The 20,819-nt window shown below is 35.3% G+C and overlaps 1 protein-coding gene across 1 annotated transcript in view; it reads right to left on the reverse strand.

Moving 5' to 3' along the window:
- The window catches only part of EPB41L2 (erythrocyte membrane protein band 4.1-like 2), a 76,917-nt gene that overhangs the window by 35,870 nt on the left and 20,228 nt on the right, over positions 1 to 20,819 (reverse strand). Inside the window, exons 3-8 of the mRNA XM_009880161.1 lie at positions 20,196 to 20,300; positions 13,847 to 13,889; positions 5,581 to 5,656; positions 3,160 to 3,378; positions 2,614 to 2,701; positions 879 to 1,031 (exon numbers count right to left, since the gene is read on the reverse strand). Of these exons, the coding sequence (XP_009878463.1) occupies positions 879 to 1,031; positions 2,614 to 2,701; positions 3,160 to 3,378; positions 5,581 to 5,656; positions 13,847 to 13,889; positions 20,196 to 20,300 (684 nt within the window). The remainder of the gene's footprint in view (positions 1 to 878; positions 1,032 to 2,613; positions 2,702 to 3,159; positions 3,379 to 5,580; positions 5,657 to 13,846; positions 13,890 to 20,195; positions 20,301 to 20,819) is intronic.

The raw sequence follows: 20,819 nt of genomic DNA on the forward strand, positions 1-20,819 counted from the left end.
TGCAGGTTGTGCTGCACACTTTCCTTGGATTTAACAGAAGTCTGAAATCCATATTGCAGAGTTAAGCAATCTGTTTCACTATATAATAGTTTCTTAGCAAAACTATTACATCTCTGCACCATTAGTGAGTAAATGACAATACATGTGTATTCCAAAACTTAAAAAACTACAATGTTCGTATTGTACTGTTGGTATTTAGACTTCTCTTTTGTTGTTGTTGTTGTTTTGGTTTTTTTTTAATTCACACAGTAAAAGCTACCTTAAACATTTTATAGTATAATTTGAAAAAGCATTATAGTGTTTGACATTTTGAGGTGGGTTTTTTTTTTTTCTCCAAAATTTCCAGTTACAATGTGTTCACATTGTAACCCCCCCCCCCCCCCCCCAGACCCCCCCACCCCCCTGCCTGGTATCTGAAAAGAAAGCTGAATTCACTATTTCCACAGCAGCTAACAGAAAGAGTAGTAACGTCCTACAGGGCAACTCAAGCCTTTAGTTACACCCATACAACTAGATGCACTGACATTTAGTGAACAATTATACCCAAAGAGGAAGAGAGTCTGGCTCTCCCCCAGGACTGCAAATCTGTATAGACAGTAAGAACATGGCCAGTGTTAACTAGCTTTCCTTGTAAAAACTGTTATAGGATGGCATCTATTAACAAAAGAAAAGAGATTTTCTTCTTGGTTTGCATTTATTAATAAAGACAAATGTTTAATACAATCAGTAGAACTTGAAGAGGAAAATAAAACCCTCTTAAGTTCTGCTCAAATCCAACATAAGCCTGTGGGGACATCTGGGAAAAAAATGAGGATGTTACCTTGTTGCTGGATAGAAATGATCTCACAAAAGAAACAAGACAGAAAGGTACTACTTACTTCTGCTGGCCTGACTTTGATGTAGAAATTACTTCGCTTATAGGAAATCTTCAGAATTTTTGGCCAAGCAAAGCGGTTGATCCGAAGTCTATCTTTGTAAATGAGCAGCCCATTAGCACATACACCCAGCATGATATCCACACCTTCAGAATCCTAACACGTGTGAGACAATTTCATAAAAATCAGTTTAATAACATTCCAAACAAGTAATTATTGCTGGCATACCTTGAGGCAATAATGCAATTGGGACTTGTTTAATATTCAAAATGAAGGTACCTGACAATAAGACTCTTCAGGCAGAAAATGCCAAGTATATTAATCTTATAGGAAAGGCTTTAGACTCTAAGTAATGGCTTTGGCACTCATATGCCATTGCATATGACACAGTTCTGGGAAATTCTTCAATATTCTGTGATTCTGGCAACAGGGACTAAGTCAACAACTTACAAGCAAGGAAAGGTATGGTGGGTGTGCTACCAATAATTTCAACAAATATTAAAAGAAGAAAAACAGGCCTTTCCAAATTAGAACAGTCAGTGGAAATCTGAACAAGTTGGTGATCACGGTGATCTTTTACAGCCACCTACTATTTCAGTAAAGATATAGGAAGCAATGGATAGCTGCCTCAAAATGTCAACATAATGATTTCAAAGTGCTGGTGGGCTGGGTTTTTGAGCATTCTTTTCCACTGACAGCATTTGATGCAAGTTTTACATGCTACAAAACTAATCACTTACTGATAGCGCTTCGATAAACTGTACAGCAGAATCTCACGTCCTCCCCAACAAGTCAAATACATCAAATGCTAACACTGTCATTAAAAAATTGCTTCACTGGCATAACTAACAGCTGCAAGCAGATCCTGGCAAACAGCAGTTCTAATGCTCACAATTACTTCACTATGGCAAAAGAAAGCTGCAATAAAACTCTAAAAATCTAAGTTCCTTAAAACACTACAGACCAAGTCAACTGCCATGCTGCACTTGTGTTAAAAAATGAAGAAATGTTACAGACATAGTTAATATACAGGTATAAAAATTGAAGTATATTTCTTTAAAGTGCTTCCAACAGAACACAGGAAAAAGTCTATGGAAAATGGCAAAAAAAAAAAGTACACATTGTTTCCATATGAAACAGAATTAAACAATGTTTCTCCAGTACTTAGAAGTCTTGGTTTCGTTTTTAAATATAGGACTGATATGCTTACAATGCATTAACTTTAACTCTGGATTTGTAAGAGGGAGTGGGAGGGGGTTGGTTAGTTGGTTTGTTGGGTTTTTAATTAAAAAAAAAAATATCTTGCTAGGCAATTCTGATTTGACCTACCCAGAGTGGAAAAAGCACCAAAAAACACCCTCCCCCAAGACCTGCCCCCTCCACTCCGTTTTTAACTCTCATGGTATTAAAAAAACAATTACGTGTTTAGGCTTTACTTTATGGCCCCACATCTCCTTGGCATCAAAAATCTGACATTCAAAATGTATTTAGCCACTCTTCTGAATAAAATATTATTTCTAAGCTGCGCGTATGTCTATGCATTAAATAAACTTAGGTTCAAAGTAAATTCTAGGGATGTCAGAGCTGTAAACTGAGTAATTTTCATGACCAAGAGATAAAAGGCTTATACCCAAGAATTGAGGGTATGAAATTTTTAAAATAATCTATATATACTATGTTCTTTAATACTAATTATGTCTATCCTAAAACAAAACCAAACCAAACCAATCCCCAATACCTTGGCATGATGTAAATCCACTCCATACATGGAGAGCCTCTTAGCATTTTCTAGGAACTGGGAATCCGCCTGTGCTGGAGTCAAGCCCCTAAAACCATTGAATAAGCTTTTGAGTTTATTGACGAAAGAACTGAGAATCAAAACTGAGTGGAATCCTGGAATTCAGACACATAGAAAAACCTCAGTTCGTAAAGTATCAATAGCATTTTTGCCCTAAAGGGAAAGTGTTCTTTCAGAGCATATTATATTCCTTCAGTAGAGATTTCCAGCTTCACTCTTCCAAAATATTCTAGCTGTATGTCGCTTAAATTAATTCATACGCTCAGATAAAAATATTTTCTCCAAAAGTTCTCTTCTGAGATCTTAGTGAAGCTGCTCTTTTCAAACTGAAATTTTTAAATAAATGAAAGTAAGAGGTTGTAGTTATATAGCAAAAGGTTTCCAAAGTAACAATAACTTCAGCTTAGCAGTTTTACATGTATTCTTAAGAGAATTGACACAAAGGTGACATGGGGATTTCGTTTAATTTCACTGTATCTGACACACCTGTGTGTTTTGTGTAGCTCAGCTACTTTCTCTTCCATTTCTTGAGTTTGATTGGGTGCAAATTGGAATGCACTGATATAGTCACCACGGTGCTCCTCTGGGTCATGATCACCCAGCTCAGCCTGCAGGGTATATGAACCAAGCAGGGCGTGAGTCACAAAAGAACATGGCAGTCGACCAGAAGCAATATCCTGACGAAGCTGTAGGCACAAGAAATATCTGCAAGACAAAGGAAAGGGGAAAAAACAAACAAACAAAAATACGAACACAGAAAGTGTTACCGAAGGCAACTTTATGAGAGATACAGCAGAATTTATCGAGATGCATGTGATCTTATAAGCATATTTTAAAATCATAGAATTGTTGAGGTTGGAAGGGACCTTTAAGATGATCAAGTCCAACCATCAACCTAACCTGACAAAACCACTTCCAAACCATGTCCCCAAGTACCACATCTACCCTTTTTTTAAACGCCTCCAGGGATGGCGAATCCCCCCCCTCCCTGGGCAGCCTATTCCAATGTTTAATAAACCTTTCAGTGAAAAAATTTTTCCTAATATCCAATCTAACCCTCCCCTGACATAACTTGAATCCATTTCCTCTCGTCCTATCACTTGTCACCAGGGAGAAGAGGTCAGCCCCCACCTCTCTACAACCTCATTTCAGGTAGCGAGCGATAAGGTCTCCCCTCAGCCTCCTCTTCTCCAGGCTAAACAACCCCAATTCCCTCAGCTGTTCCTCATAAGGCTTGTTCTCCAGACCCCTCACCAGCTTTGTTGCCTTTCTCTGGACATGCTCCAACACCTCAATGTCTTCCTTGTAGTGAGGGGCCCAAAACTGAACACAGTACTCGAGGTGGGGCCTCACCAGTGCCGAGTACAGGGGCACGATCACTTCCCTAGTCCCGCTCACCAGACTATTCCTGAAACAAGCCAGGATGCCGTTGGCCTTTGGCCACCTGGGCACACTGCTGGCTCATATTTAGCCGGCTGTCCACCAATACCCTCAGGTCCTTTTCTGCCAGGCAGCTTTCAAGTCACTCCAAATAAGTCAATGTATTAATAATTTGTTACGCCTTACATTATTTGAGCATTACTGCCACACAGTAAATTTCACTTCCATTTTTAAAAGTCAATATTACTTTCATAAATAACCTGAAAAGCAGGAAAAATTCCAATTTCCAATATAAATGAATGAAAAAATGTATCGTTTGTAACAAAATCTGACGTGGGAACTCCTTCATTTCACATTCCAGCCTGCAGGTATCTAAGGTTTACAAATAAAACCCCATGCATTTCCTTTGAAACTTCGCTTTGGCTTTAAAATTCTAACTTTAATATGCCCTGCAGTTCATAAGATAATCAAGTCATGTAACACACAAAAGAGATCCAGTTTAGTACTAAATCCGTAATTGCCTTCCTTAAAACATCTATGTATTAGAATTTAATATTTCAGGTACTGCATACAGTCTTATACAAAATTTAAGAAGTTAACAATCAGTAGACATCCCCAGCACAGATTTTTAATGTAAATAATGTAAATTTAAAAAATGTTTTACAGGTGAAGCTTAAATTTTAAGCAACATAGCTTTAAGCTATAACCATAAAAACACTTTTATCAGCCGAACACACAACTGAAGTCAACCAGCTTGCTGAAAATTTTCAAAGAAAACACAGACAGCTTCTTTTAAATACACTGTATATACATATATTACTATTTGTAGTAATATATGAAATACACACTTGTGTAGCTACCTTAGTTCATGCACAAGACTGATACGATGTGATGTGCAGTAACATATATCCTGCCCCAGCAGAGTCAGCTAACTCCAAACCAAAACTACGTGTTCAGCTTTTCCATCACTCCTGAAAAAATGAGCACCAATTCCCTGGAACTCTACTCACTTGTTACGTTAGTCTTGCAATGCTACTTTTTACGTGCCCAGTATCCACTGCATTCTAAGTACTTTCTATCCAAGAACTTTGGAAGATAATTATTTTTCAGGTTTTACTATGTTTTATGGTTTTATGTAATGCATATGTATAAAACTACATTTTCACCAACCTAGGCTAGATTATTACTGAATTACCTTGGATCCCGTGAGCTTCGCTCTTAACAGCAATACCCCCAGCCCAACAATAAACCACTGGCTTCTTTCAAATATGATCATTCACATCTTACCTCCCACCCAAATCATATCCCCACTTATCATTAAATTCTTCTTTCTCAGGTTTCTTCCTGAAGTTTTCACTTTGCCTTTTCAACCCTGTTCCAAAAAGCAGTTGATATAAGAACATCTGTAGTGTTTTGCAGTAATAGTGAAACCTGTTACGGCATCCAGAAACTGAAGAAGAAATTTTATATGCCCTTCAAATTAGACTAACAGTAATTTTGAAGTTTAAAATTAGGAACTATGCATACCTAGTGATATCCTCAGTCAACTGTGAAGGATCAGGAGGATAAAACTTCACATTAAAGGTGAATGTCCAAGGTAAACCTAAACATGGGAAAAGTCTGATTGTTAATCTCAAAGAAGCTGAATAAAGCAAAGAATGAACCTTGCTGAAAAATGTTAGGCAGTCATATAAATCTTAGATCACTGAAATCTTGAAGAAAGTTTTTTCCCTCTTTTTACAGAATATTAGCAAGAATCATAGATTATTTTCATTATCAGGTAGTAACTCATATACACAAACAATGAAAGATTTGCATGTTAAAAATTATTTTCAAAGATGTTTTACAGTGTTATGTAAATATCAAAATAAGTTTTTAATTTGAAAACGACCATAATATATTAACACTTTAAAGATACTCTGTCTTCAAAGGCACTTGCACTGAATTTGTGTTTATTTCCAACTCCTCCAGGGCTAACAGTCTCCCCCTGTTTAAACTGACTGTTAGTTTGAGAGACTGTACAATAACTATGAACATGAAATGTCAAAATGAGGTCTGCGTTGCATACAACAAAGATAATACACAATTTATTCATATTCATACAGAATGCATGGAAGAAAAAAATATTAGCCATTTCTTCTTTAAAATACTTTTTCTGAAACAATAGCTTCAGCAACCATAATAGCAATGATATTTTAGGTTTAAATTCTCGTGTGTTAGAATTGCTAACACTACATGCACTTTTTAAGCAAAAGCATGCTTAAAACTAGATTAGTAATTTGACAAAGCATAAATTGTTGCCTTTCATCATAGGTCTAGTTTTCAATAAATTTTTAAGATTTGAAAGCTGAAGTCATCAATAATTAAAACAAATTCTCAGAATGTTACTCTACCAGTACTGTGACACTATGTGCAAGAGGAATATGTTCGTTGGAAAGTACTAATAACTTGACAAAATGTAGAACTTACCTAATTCAAACAGATTTTATTAAGTACAATGCAGACATACGTATGTAATAGAAAATCCCAAAATAGAAGCCTAGGAAAATAATTTAATAGTTTGGCTTTGCATGCTGCTTGAAAGCAAATGCAGTTGAGCTTTATCATATCTTGCCAAACATAATGAAAGTAACACTACAACGTTGATCTGTTAAAAATGATGAAGAAAGATATGAAAATAAATCAAAATATTATCAAAAGAATTAAGTAGCCATTTTTGTCTTCCTCTTGCTCCTTTCCTAATACAAATAATATTGTGGTGAAAGACTTAGCAAAAATAACCTTTGGCAATAAAAGATAATAATTTTATAAAGCTTGACAGTGATGAATTTTAAACAGTAAATAATTTCAAAAATATGTCCCACACAGATAAATCATGCTTTGAAAAATATGTATTCTTTGAAAAATGTGTATTTTAACAATAACAAAAAAAAGACTGACATGCCACTTCCAACAACAAAAAGAGCGCTGACATTTTTGTTTAATGTTATTTTCTTTAAAAAAACCCTATTTTAAAATTTCACAGTTGTTAAAGGTGAAGAGGTGCTGTATGTCAAAATTTCTAATGTATCTCAACATTTCAAGAATTATTTTATTTCTTCAGACATGACTATTCATTGGAGCACTTCAATTTCTGCTTAAATAAGAATGTCATTTTCCACCTGGTTCCTAAGTCACCAGTTCCTTTTGAGAGCTCAGGGTTTTAATGTATCTTAACATTAATAAGTTTGCTTACAAAATAAGGCAGGACTCCTTAAATGAGAAAGTCTAATTTATCACCTGTACACACTATACTGAATCAGGTAAAATATGCCTCATTGCAATCCAGTGCAAGAAAGAATTAAGACAAAAATACCTTTAAAAACAGCTAACACTAATTAATACATATAGCATGAACCAACAGAATTAAAGCTGGAATAGATTAGCCCACTTTCATAATTTATCTCCCAGGAAATTAGTGTCATTTAATGAAAAGCTGCTGATATTGAGTAAGCCAAACTGATGAAGAGAAGCAATTGGGCCAAAATGCCTATGCCAAAAGTGTTTAGGGAGAGTTGTCATGTTAACAGGGCTGTGGGATGGGGAGAGATGGATGAAGGATGTGTCCTTCCACACAGGTACTAAAACAGTCTTCAAGTTTTTCTGGAATGAAGCAGTGTTTCCTGGTATGAAGCAATTTTTCCTGATCTAAAATTGCAATTAAACTACTCACATATGAATTCCTACTTAACCTGTTTCACTTTCTTGTCAGCATTTCTACAAGTTTGCTTTCAGAAAGCACTGCAGCCAGGAGACCTAGACACCAGTTGAAGAAAATAAATAACTAAATAAATCTATAGTCTTTATAGAAAGCTAAAAAAAGCATAAATCTTCAGACTCTATAGACTATGTGAAAAATTTCAATGCCTACTCATACTAATTCCCATAGCTAACCCATAGAAAAAAATGTTATAGTCCACTTTCTACTAAATATTTTTGGGACAGTTGGTGACCTTATATTTTGCCTGAATACTGAAAGCGCATTTATCCCGTTAATATAGACTAGCAAGTACATTACAATGTGCACAGTCTATATTTATACTTCTCACTACAGCATACTGTTTATAGCCACATAATGGAAGCACACAAACATAATTGTCTTCACACGATAATGCACACTATTACTGGGACTTTGAATTGGTGTCCAAGACAAAAAAAATAATCTGATATTTAAAATGATATTTTGCATTCTGTTCCTGATAAGGCTCTCTGTTTTGATGTTTAATAATATGGGCTACAGAAATGTCAAAAATTTTTCTCGCCAGCCAGTTACCTCAAAAATGCTTTTGTGGCAACTTTAGGCACATTCTTAGAGAAAAAGAATGCAATATAACCAACCCGCTTGCAGCATACAATTAACATGATTCATCCCATTCAAACTGGGAAATCAGTGAGGGTTTTTTTTCCAGTAAAGGCTTTATCTGGCTTTTACTGATGATAACTCTGTGTCTCAGCTAACATTTTTCTGGTACTATGTGACTAGGTCAGATACACTGCTCACAGATACAAAAAAGCCCCATAAAATTGAGAAAATTACTTCTATAATTTTGCTTAAGTACCCTTCAAGAAAATTAAATAAATAAGATCTATATCCAGTCCACATTTTCAAAAATACATAAAAAAAACCCACAACAGAGTCCAGCCAGCCCTAGCTGGGCTAACAAGATTCAGCTCACAAACTTAGACATCTCCAAACTGCAAAATCATTCTTTATAATTAGCAGACACAGAAGATCACTTCTGTAGGACAACTCGTCCCCGGCACAGGGGCCTACTCCTCTTTACCAACTGTAAGCTAGACTCTAGTGTAATTATCTTAGATTGAAATTATCTACAACTTTTACAGATACACATATTTATTTACATAAAAGAGATGGATATAAAATAAAGTGTCGGAGGTGTCCCTGCCCGTGGCAGGGAGATTGGAACTCGATGATCTTTAAGGTCCTTTCCAACCTAAACCATTCTATGATTCTATGATTCTATGAAAGTGACCTTGCATAAAGTAACCACCATATTTTGATGCCTGAGCTTAACCATGTTTTGTTAGCATTAAAATCAGACTGCCAGAGCCATACATTTAAAAGCAAGCCTATTCCTTAATTAATTCTAACTTCCCTTAGCACTTCAAATGCAAACTTTAAATTTCTTAAATATTTGAGTACACTGTGTTGCAAAATTCTAAACTCATGCTATATTATTCTCCGAGACTTGTATTTATGAATTTATCACTATTTGGTCTACTGTGTAATTTGAAAACATACCTATTTAACCATATCATTATCTTTCCATATCATCCTCTTTCCTGAGCACTTAAGATGCCTAGGCTGTATTGCAGAATATACCATACAATCAGTGTCAAAAATCCGTTTGAACTCCACAACATTCCCAGAACTACCTTAATTGTTGGCTATATACGTCTCAAAGACAAGGCCAGTATTCCATTTAACTGTTTTTATGTTCCCCAGTCTGAATGACTGGGTGCCCATAGACAAAAGGATGTTGAAAACAGTCTTCAATGTGAGTAACGAGCAAGGTTTAAACTTGTAGCCCAAGAGTTGCCACCAGCTGCCTTACCTATTGTACTATTTCATCTGTTCTAACCCACTTCGGTAGAATTACAGAGGATTTCCCTGAACCCCTCAATAACTAACTGAATCAAGGAACAAGAAAATTAAGTTTTCTGTCTTCAATCCTTTAGTTAATCACTCCTTTTTGAAAAGAAAATAACTTTTCTATCACCATAACTGTTATCGTTTTTGATGCCAGTGGGCATAGTTTTGTTCAACCTTTGACTGCTGAAATGTAGTTATCTACATAAGACACCACTCACTCCCTCTATAGCCAATGGAAAAAAACAGGCATTTGCGAAGGCTGGTTTGGTTCCCCTCACAGGCACCCATTTCAGAATGCACTCACTCACCTCACGAAAGTGCCTGGTCCTTCAGAAAACAAGTGCAATTACCTTAGGTAGATACAGTTAACCTAGATTACATGAGATTAATCATATTCTAGGTACAGTGATGAGCTTCTAGAATCTTTCTGTCTAAATAAGCGTTCTCCGGACAAAAGACATTAAGACAACTTTACAGCTAACTTCAATAGCAAAACCAGTTAAACGTATCCTTTATCAGGTGAGAATGCACAAAAAACAACCCCTACGCCAGTCTATTTTGCCCTCAGAACATCCATACCCTCCCCATTTCTTGTAAAATAAAAGACAGGATATGAGATATGGAAATTTCTATACTGTATCACAGAATTTTATTTTTGCAATAAAAATATTAATCATGCTGCAGACTAGAAATAGGTTTAATTGATATAACATTACCTTGAATGTACGCAACTATTTCACACAGCATGGAAATTAAATATCTATTTGGAATAGTATAAGTTATATCCTCTTCAAAACCAGGATATATCCCAAAAATAGTTTCAAAATTTGTGAGAAGGTCTATAACTCAGTTTCATATACATCAATTACACAAACAACAAGAACAAATAATTAGGCTTCCCTAAACTGATGGTTTATACCTTCACATCTCTAATCTTTACCCATGATGTAACTGAACATTTAAATTGCAGACAAAAGATTGGTCTTCAAATGGAATTAACTACAATGAAACCAGGTTTATGTAGTTTACTCATTCAACCCTGTAACACTAAGACAGCAATAAAAACACCCACAGACAAAACTGAGTGGAACATCATGTGGTCTATACAATCTTCATGTACAATGTCTCACACAGATAAATTCTCAAATTAAACTTTATATAAGGGTGAACCACCACACTCTCTGTGAAGTCTGGGATTTGACTATTCTAAGATCAGTTGCTACTGCTTGTACCATCACTATACCCAGGCTGAAATTCTCAATTTTGCAAAAGCCTGAATCCACCTTAGGTGTAGCAATTTTCAAGATAGTGACAGAATGTAATGACCCCACCTCTCCTTGATTGAATTAATTAGAGGTTTTAACACATGCCAGTGGATATCCAATTACATGAGTTAAAAAAAAACCTCAAGAATTAATTTTCTTGAAGAGATCAGGCTGGCTGAAAGCAAACAAGCTTTTTGCCACCTTCACAGCCCTGAAAACAGAGCCAGTAATTTGTGGATCGAGTTAATTACAGGAAGTAACATCAGTAATTTCTGAGATCCAACATAACTGCCCAGCCAAAGGCACCAACCTGAACAAATGAGAGATCACATAGAAGGCTTAAGGACCCTGACTTAACAAGAGACAGTCTGATGCAGAACATGATCTGGGGTACACTACAGGATTCTTACTTTGTCTTCCCCAGTCACAGGTGGTACATACATGCCCAATGTGCAGAGTATTGGTTTGCTCACATGTAAGAGAGACAGTGATTATTATAAATACTAGGTTGCAAACCGACATGCTGAACTCCACTTTCAAATTTGTCACTTTGTGTATTCAGATCAATGTGTTTGTCCAGATACGCTTACCTAGCAAGCTAGTACTTCAGTTTGTGCTGTACAAAAGAAAAATAAATTAGTTTCTTCATGTCAAAAGTTCAAATGAACAAGTAGGTTTTACAGGTACCTTAAATTTCTTATAATTTAGTATTTTTGTACATAAGATTTCCATTCTTGATTCAAAGATAAATGTATTTAGAATTAACCCTGAAGTAAAGAAAAGCCTCATTACTTGATACTCATGTATTTGGGGCTAAAATTTGTTTCTGCAGTTACATTCCAGTATCTGTAAACTTTAAGACACTGATTATGAGGAACACAACTCACAGGATGCTGATTATTTGCAAACGGGTGTAAGCAAGTTTCGTTTTAAAATCCTTAAAATGGTGTTCTTACTTGGTGGTTTTCCTTATACACTATGCCTATCGACTCTGAAGTGCTACAGAGCAGAGAAAAAAATCCAGTCACGATGCCTAATTCAAGAAACTGGACTTGATATCTCCAATATAAAATGTTGATATTCATGCTGTATGAAAAATCACATCCCCTTAAAAGATTTATTGTAGTACATATTATGGAGTATTAAAACAATGTTGTGTAGTGCATCCAAAAACTTTTCAGGTCAGTTCCTACACTTCAGATTCATGAAACTTGCTTGTAGGCAATATAGCATGCAGATCACTACAGAAGACAGTAACAAAAAGTATCAATGATGTCCTCAATCTTTTGTCAAATATCAAAACCAAACAAAACAGGCTTTATCCCACATATCTGGACAACTAATACATTTTTACTGAAGACCTGCAGAATTAACTATTCCTTAATTAAAAGGATGGCCTCTACTTGCACAAGTACATTAGTACATTCACCATTTTAATAGGTCTAGTTTGCTTACACAAGCACATATTAGTTCAAAAAAAACAGTTTCCAACAAAGCTTCTGTAACTTTCATTTCTTTACTTAAAATATAAACAACACCTTCCAAGGAAGGGATTTCATCCATTGGGAAAGCTCTAAAGAAAGCAGAATTAACACCACTGATTTCTGGAAAAACGTGAGTGTTGCCTTAAAACAGGAAGTTAACAATAGTAGAGAAACCACCTATTTATCACTGTAAATAAAACACTGCTGTTCTTAATTACAAGTCCTCGCAGTGGATCACATTCCCTAAGAAGTTCAGTTTCTTAAATAATTTAAATTCTGGTTGTGTTGGAAGTGTAGACGTGTAAATTTTATTATCATCATCTCCTCCCCACTTACATTTTATATCAGGAACTACCAGAAGGAAGTTTCCATCAAAAACAAAACAACAACAACAACAACAACACAACCTGCATTGGCCACAAATGAGTAAAGCAATGAAAAGAAGTTCAGTAAGGGCAAGGGCTGTCTAGCACTTCTTAGTGGCTACTTATATTGCGACATGTAGACTTGGGAAGAGTATCTCCTCAATTTACTCTACTTTCACTCCCCTATCTACTACAAAAGCTACCTGGCTAGTGAAGATGTTTGACAGTTTTATGCAAACAGAGTAAAATAAATTACTCATGGTGTATTGAGTATAGGAAGTAGAAAGACTTTTCACACAGCTTCAGTCTGAAAAACACTGTAGACAGATGTTCCAAGATTATGCTCTCTATTCCACTTCCATTCTGGAAATGACGGACATATCAAAAAAGCCAATTCTGGATTGATCAATATTGAAGAATACACATTTTCTATAAGACATACTGATTCTCTTTTTATAGTTCATATTCTTCTGGTGAGTCTTTGAAGTTATACAATCCTATAGCAACAACCATGACGATCTTTGCAAGATGACATTCTCCGTCCCATAACCCAACTATCAGCACAAAGTTGAAAAACGGTTTCAGGATGCAAAAAGATCAACTCTTAGTCACATACAACACAGGAAAATTTGGGGGTAGCAGTGAGCGCTCTCTATTCCATTTCCATTCTGGAAATGATGGACATATCAAAAAAGCCAATTCTGGACTGATCAGTATTGAAGAATACACATTTTCTGTAAGACATACTGATTCTCTTTTTATAGTTCATATTCTTTCACAGGAAAATTTGGGGGTAGCAGTGAGTATAATGATTAACTTCTACAGGACAAGGCTGAGCGATTCTCTCTCCTCCTTGGTCAGTGGACAGAAATAGAAGCTTTGCTGTCTGTTCTAAGGCTGAGTACATCATTATCACATATAAATTATTTTAATGCTGTAAGTATAGAATCTAGTCAACATCCAGGCTACTAAGCGTACAAAGAATATTTCCGTGAGGAAATAAAAGGAGCATACAGAAGTACTTACTTCGAATTTGTCTCTTTATTTCCTTCGAAGAATCTAGCCAGTTCTGAAAAAAAAAACACCAAAAACCAACCAGAATTTAAAATCACTTCAGACTAAAGATGGTGAAGTAATTTCATACAGTGCAGTTAAAGTTTGTATTGTTCAGACATCTGTTCTATTTTAAAATAACCCAGAGAATTCTAAAATGGAACTTGTGATTTGCTAGCATGTCTCCCCACCCATGCGCATAAATGAAACTGCATAATGCCACTGCCTTCATGGTTGCCTTATTGCTTTAGACTAGTTATGCCTTGTAATTTTAAAAATTGATGGTCTTACAGTAGAGGTGGTCTAGCAAATTACATTTGACAAATGCAATTTTGTCTCGTACTCCTTTTATTGACATTGGCAAACTTTTCAGGAATGGCTCTGTAATCTCTACACGTCTGTGCTTACACACCCATACTACATAAGACGATATTTCTCTTGAACTCGAGGCTTATTATTCCCATCATTTGTCTTATAAGGCGTATACCTTTTAGTTCTGATAACATTCAAAGATGCTTAGAAAAACCTAATCAAATGTCATGCTTTTTTTCTGACCTCCCTCAAAGCAAAGTTCTCTGTGGACATGTATTATGTTAACACTGATGCACTGGCAAGGTTCAAATCTAGATGCTCAGCTCTATGCCTATTAAATGTGTTCTATCCTCAGTACCAAAAATATTTTTATATAATCTGTGCAACCTATTAAATAGTTCATAGCATTTCAGTTATTATTGATTTGTCCAAAGAGACTTTTTTTTTGTGACTGATCATCCAAAGATCTAGCTTTGGGAAGTAAGACTACGAAATCAGTAATATATAATCATCAGTAATTCAAACAATCCCATTTACTAATTTTAACCATAGACGTTAGAAAATAGATTGAATGAGAGACTAGAAATGTCTTTTAACTGCAGTTATTGACAATTACTTTATACAGTGTTTGAACCTTCATTTCTCACAGCTAGACTCACATACACAAGCATACACATGGAAGAAACACACATGCACACAACCAGCCTGCCAGCAGGACTTGGCACATTTCAAAGACAGAGATATGCAAAGTAGGGAAGAATTAGCAACTGACTTGTAAGGTCAAGGACAACATTTGCATTTCCACAAAACACTGCACATATTAGCAGCATTAAGGTTGCAGGGGACCTTAGTGCCAGCACAAATGTTGCTAAAAGCACATCTTTACCGATGTTTCTTGCCTAACCTAGCGAAGTAGTGGATACTGGGTATAATGTGACTCACCTTTCAGTCTATAATACCAAAATCCAGATGCAACAATTATTTTCCAATATCACGTCCCTCAGACTTTATTACAGGCTTTTCTACACCAAGTCAAATTTATTTCAAGGAGACAAAACATGCTAGGCTACAGTTTTATGGGTCTGTATGGATTAGGAGAATGTGGACCTATATGTTTTTGCACTACTGCAAATCCTTAATGTAGATCACCTCTGCTGATAAAGGATGTGGCTTCTATGAGTACGACCCAAAATACTAAGTTTCCTGTTGTAAATGACCTTGATCCAAGCTCATTTCATCATAAATGCAGCATGTATATATTAGACAAATACTGTTTACAAATTAAATGCAAACTCCCCTTCCTATCATTTTTATAGACGTAATTAAAAAGAATAATTTCATATTTCTTGCTTTAAGAAGTTTGCAACCTCTACATTTCATAGCTAATATAATTGTTACAAAGGAAGAGATATAAAACACTCCTCCAAAAAATCTGGATACTATTTCTGCTTAAGTCAGAAAAACTGCTATCTGTTAAAACAGCCTTGACATGAAAAGGCCTTGAAAGACAATAGAAGCTTTCAAATAATTTTAGCTGAGACTGACTTCAGCTACAGTTATCATGCTAGCTTTTCAGTTTTGGCATGAATTCTATTTCCATTCCGAAATGATACACAGCCATATTCTTCCAATTACAGAGATAACTAGAAGTAGCTTAAACTCTTAAATTTTATATCAGGTACAGTGTAAAGTAAATAAAGTAAATAAGTATAGACTATAGCATGGAATAACAGCAACAGAAAACTAAAATTCATGAGTACATGTTACTTTCAGTGCTTTATTTTTCATCATTATAAAGTAGGAGAAAAGAACATACAATACAGAATAAGCTGCAAGATGAGAAGAATAATCCTTTCTTTACAGAATTTTACAGTGTATGTTCTGATTTTCCAAACCTGGAGTAAAAAGACTTTGCCACTAACTTTCTTTAATGTTCTGTCAAATAAAATCAGATGCTTCTATTCCATTTATATGCATAATTACAGGGGTGGGTTTTTGTTGCCTCTGTGCCTTTTGTTATAGATAAAACAAACACTATTGAAAGAATCTACCCTGAAACAGACCTCTTAATGCAGAATAGACAGGTCTGTCTTTCAAAACAAAAGACAAAGTGTATACACACCACTCTGCTCCAGTAGGCAGAAATCTATTTGTTTAATTTGTGAATGGTAAGGTTATAGATGATACAAAGTAATGACTTGTATAAGAACAACAAAATGTTCTCTACCAGTACAAAAGTATTTTGTACAAATCCAGAAAAGCAGCATTTCCAGCTGGTGCCCAGAACATAAGAGCAGAAGCTTTCTAACACTTCTGCAGACCAATTACAGTGTGAATGGAGCATTCATGAATTTTTGAGGGTGTAATGCAATGAAATCACTTAACTAAACTTTAGATCAATAAACTTAACATTTGCAAAGCAACAAAAGAAATCATTAATGAGTAATTTGACCTAAATAGTTTTAAAATGTGTATTAAAGCTAACAAAAATCAGTCTGATTTGAAGGCATAACATCTCTCCCAGCTGCACAGAACACCCATACAGAAAAGTTAATGGGACTCCTCCTCCAATGGTACCCCGATGGTGCATTATGGAGCAGCTCTAATTCAAAAGTGCCTGGCATTCAGTTTCCACACCCCACAGCTGCCGTAGAGTTCAACAGCTGGCTCATAAATGGGTGGCTGTGATGAGCGCACAAGAATGAGAAAAACATATCATTCAGCATTTAGTACTGACTGGCCTGGAGGTCAGAAATTTGTGGCATTTTAAGCTGAAGTGGCAACAGTCATAATAGGAAAAGAAAATGCACCAGAAAGAACTGGTACTGAGATGAAAAAAGAATTCAAACTTACTACAGAGGTAAACAAAAGAGAAGGCCCTAAACCCAGTAAGAGTTCCAAGTCTCCAAGCTTTCTTTGGCAGCTATTGCTGAACAAAACTGATCACCCCCCACACTTCCAACTATTAATGAAATCAAAACATAAAATGTTAAATGTTTTTTTTCTTTTTTTAAAAGAATGAAAAAAGTTGAGACACTTAAAAGTCCTAAGACAGAAGCATTCATTAAAACCATACCACAAACATTTAACATACTGGAAATAATTTAAATGATCTTCATCCATGCAGTAAAAATATCCCTTTGATAACAAAAATGAGTACTCCAGTCTTACTGAGCACATTCTGTGTAGCTATACAATTTTAAACTTACAAGCATGAAAGAAATAGCAGTCGAGGAAGGTAACTTTTTCAGCACACAACCAGTAATTTTGCCATACTAAGACACTGCAGTAGGTCCACCTCACATTATCAGGATATGTTTATACCATAACTGGTGTAAGCCCTTCCAAACATGGTGCAGTACAAAAGTGGTAGCTTTGAATTAGGTTAGCCTGAGTGACAATAACAATAAAAACAAGCAAGCCTATATAAACGTGCATGTCACACAGACTGTCCAACCCATAAAAGACTGTAAGCACTTAGCCAAGTGACTAGTTCATGTCAAAGCTCATGTTTCCAAATTCTTCTTTGAAAACGTGGGTATTCCCACTCATCTTGCAATCACAATTTAGAGCTGCACCAGAGTAGTACCATTCACGCAATGGAACTGTGGGTACAATCTGGAGCATTTGGGCTATCCAGCCAGGAAATATCTAAAATAAACCCCTCCTTCACTGTCACTCACTGACATTAAAAATCTTGTAGTTCCTGCAGTTCACCATAAATTAAGCTTAATCCTGCAATAGAAAGTAGGAAGTGAGAAATGCAAATCTGCTAGGGAAGACTCCTTTTTCAGTTTCTCCAAACAACACTAACTTACTTGTATGAAGAAGAAAAATCCAACAACGGTGGATTTTTAGTCTTCATAACAAATTGGATCAGATTTCTCCAGAAGTTTTTAAATAAAAGCCTGCTGCTGTCCATACTTCAGGTGACAAGAGGTTTACTCTTCTTTGGAATAGAGTGCTAGACTTAGCCTGGGCATATAAATAATCAAACCACAGGGACCCTATTATCCAGATATTTCCCACATAATTTATGTAAATACCTCCTTTATGAGTGTTGCTACAGTAACAACTCCATAGTCAATGGTTAGGGAGCTCAAGAACTCATTTAGGCTGAAAGGGACCTCTAGGGATAACTGGTCCAACTGTGATTCAAGGCAGAGCCAGCTTTGAATTAAACCAGGTTGCCCAGGCTCATATCCAGTCAAGTTTTTAATATCTCCAAGGATAAAGACATATTAAAAAAAAAAAAAAAAAAAAGATGGGCTCTTTTTAAGGTGTGGTACTCTGTTCCTCCATTCACATGACTGAGGAATACTAACAAATCTCTTAGTCCAACTAGAAGCACATTAGGAAAAAAAAAAAAGGACATAACTCTACACCAATCCAGACTTTTCTGCTCTACTTTCAAAAGCCAAAGGCTTCCTTCTAGGATCTACTCAAGTGGCCTCTTTCCTGGTATAGTTCAAGGATCCCAGGTGTGCTAGAGACCTGGGATCTCTCTTGTCAGAGATCAGACCATTGTTTTATGTTACTTTGCTGTGTGTGTACAGTATAGATTTTCAATAGTGAGTAGCACAAATAAAGGGACAACATGTAATAATAACAAATAATAATTAAGATTATGATATTACTCAGAGGATCGACTGCTCTTCATTGTTACACCAAAGAAGTTACCTTTTATATAAATGGTTTACAAAACAAGAACAAAAATAAAATATCTAAGTAAAAATACGTCAAGCCCATGTTATATATGGAGATCTTTAATACAGAGGGACTGAGTATTTTGCTCAGTGCTGCACAGAAAGCCTTGCAACAAAGCAAATATCTCTAGGAAACAACTGTATTTGAATGGAAGTTATCAGAAATTCAGATTTATTCAGACCACCAAATTAGAGTTCATTTCAAACACAATGGTAAGACGAGAAAGATGACAGAAAAAAGCAAAAGCTTCTAGACTAAGTATAGCATTCATGTAATGATGTTTCCTGCTACAAATACAGAGATTAAAAGACATTTTTTCCACTTCAATTTGTAATTATTAGTCTGTTTTCTTTATAAGGGAAAAGATGACTGCAGGCATACCTTTACTTCATGGACAGAGCAACAGCTGGCCCATAACTAACTGTAAATGTTCAGATATTGGGAGAAGCTAAATTGGCCTTTCATAATTAGTGGAATGCATGCCACCAACTCATTTAAGATTTTTCTCAGCTCAGTTACCTAGATGTGCTAGACCATCAAACACATAAGGAAGTGCAAAACACAACTGAAAATAAGTTACCAAAAGGTACTTAAGAGATCCTATTTGAATATAGTCATATCATAACACTGCTTCATTTCTAAAACTAGCATCCACTAGTGATGGGCTAGCTCCAGTCTCATCTTTACAAATGCCAAAATTTTCTACAAGCTTGAAATTAATAAAAAAGCAACTCAAAGGCCTAATAGTTAGGGGCAAGACTTCCTTCATGTTCCAGTTCAAAAAATTATTAAACATACATGAGAAAAGACAGTGAAATTATTGGAAAGTCAGATAGAAGATTTTTTTTAATTATTTATCATCCAAAGTTTTGTTTGCTTGTTTTCTTTTTTTTTTTTTTTAAAAAAAGTAAATAATTAAAGTTTTCAGAAATTTGTGGAGTTGTCAGACTGTTAAGACAAAGATATTAGTTAAAATTTCCTATCTTCATTCGCAGAGATGGCATACTGTTTTACTATAGTATTTTACTGTTTTACTATTAAGTCTAGCAATTACTCAAGTAGCTTTCTCAAAAATGCCAATATTTAAAATACTCCCCCACTGTAAAGAACAAATGGGCACTTTGTTTAGGTATCAACATACACATCAGTATCTTGCACACATGGCAAGACTACAATTGACATTTTGCAACAGTTTACTCAAATGTTTGTAATAGTATACATTTAATACAATATACCTCACTAAACCATTGAAGTCAGTAGTAATATAGAAAAACACACAAAACCCTCCCTCATAAAGGCTTACCTTCTGTTGTGAATTCTCATAAAACAACAGACCAAAATAGTCCTTTTCCAGTAAATTGAGATGTTCACAGACTTTGTCAAACAGCACTTGGCCTTTTGCTCTTTTCTGGGAAAAAAAAAAAAAAAGCATTATCAGTAAATGAGTAAAATCCTTAATTACAGGTAGTGCAATTCAATGGTATTATGAAAATTTAAAATATAAATAGATTATAAAGCTGTAGCTTTCTTACGATACACTATTCACCATGCTTTGAAAGCTATACATATCACTGACAAAAAAAAAGACATTTCATTTTTTTTCAGTTCATCAAAAAGATTTACTTGAATGCACAAGGAAAATTCAGTACCTAAATTATTTTAAACATTTTGTACCATTAAGTATCACTAAATAGTTCTTAAATTAGTTTTTCTGGATCTTTATTTCTAAAATAACCGAAGACTTCTTCATGTAAGCCAACTTTGTGTGTATGAATATCTTCTAAAAATTAATATACTTCCTGAAGCGTTAATTTCTGTTAACTTCTGCTTTTCAAGCACTTTGGCATACATATCAATGACTTATGAATCACATGGCATGAACTCCCAAGAAAAATAAAGCATGTTATCATTTTCAAGAGACAAAAGA

This window comes from Charadrius vociferus, unplaced genomic scaffold (genome assembly GCF_000708025.1).
Source record: "Charadrius vociferus isolate BGI_N301 unplaced genomic scaffold, ASM70802v2 scaffold82, whole genome shotgun sequence".
NCBI lineage: Eukaryota > Metazoa > Chordata > Aves > Charadriiformes > Charadriidae > Charadrius > Charadrius vociferus.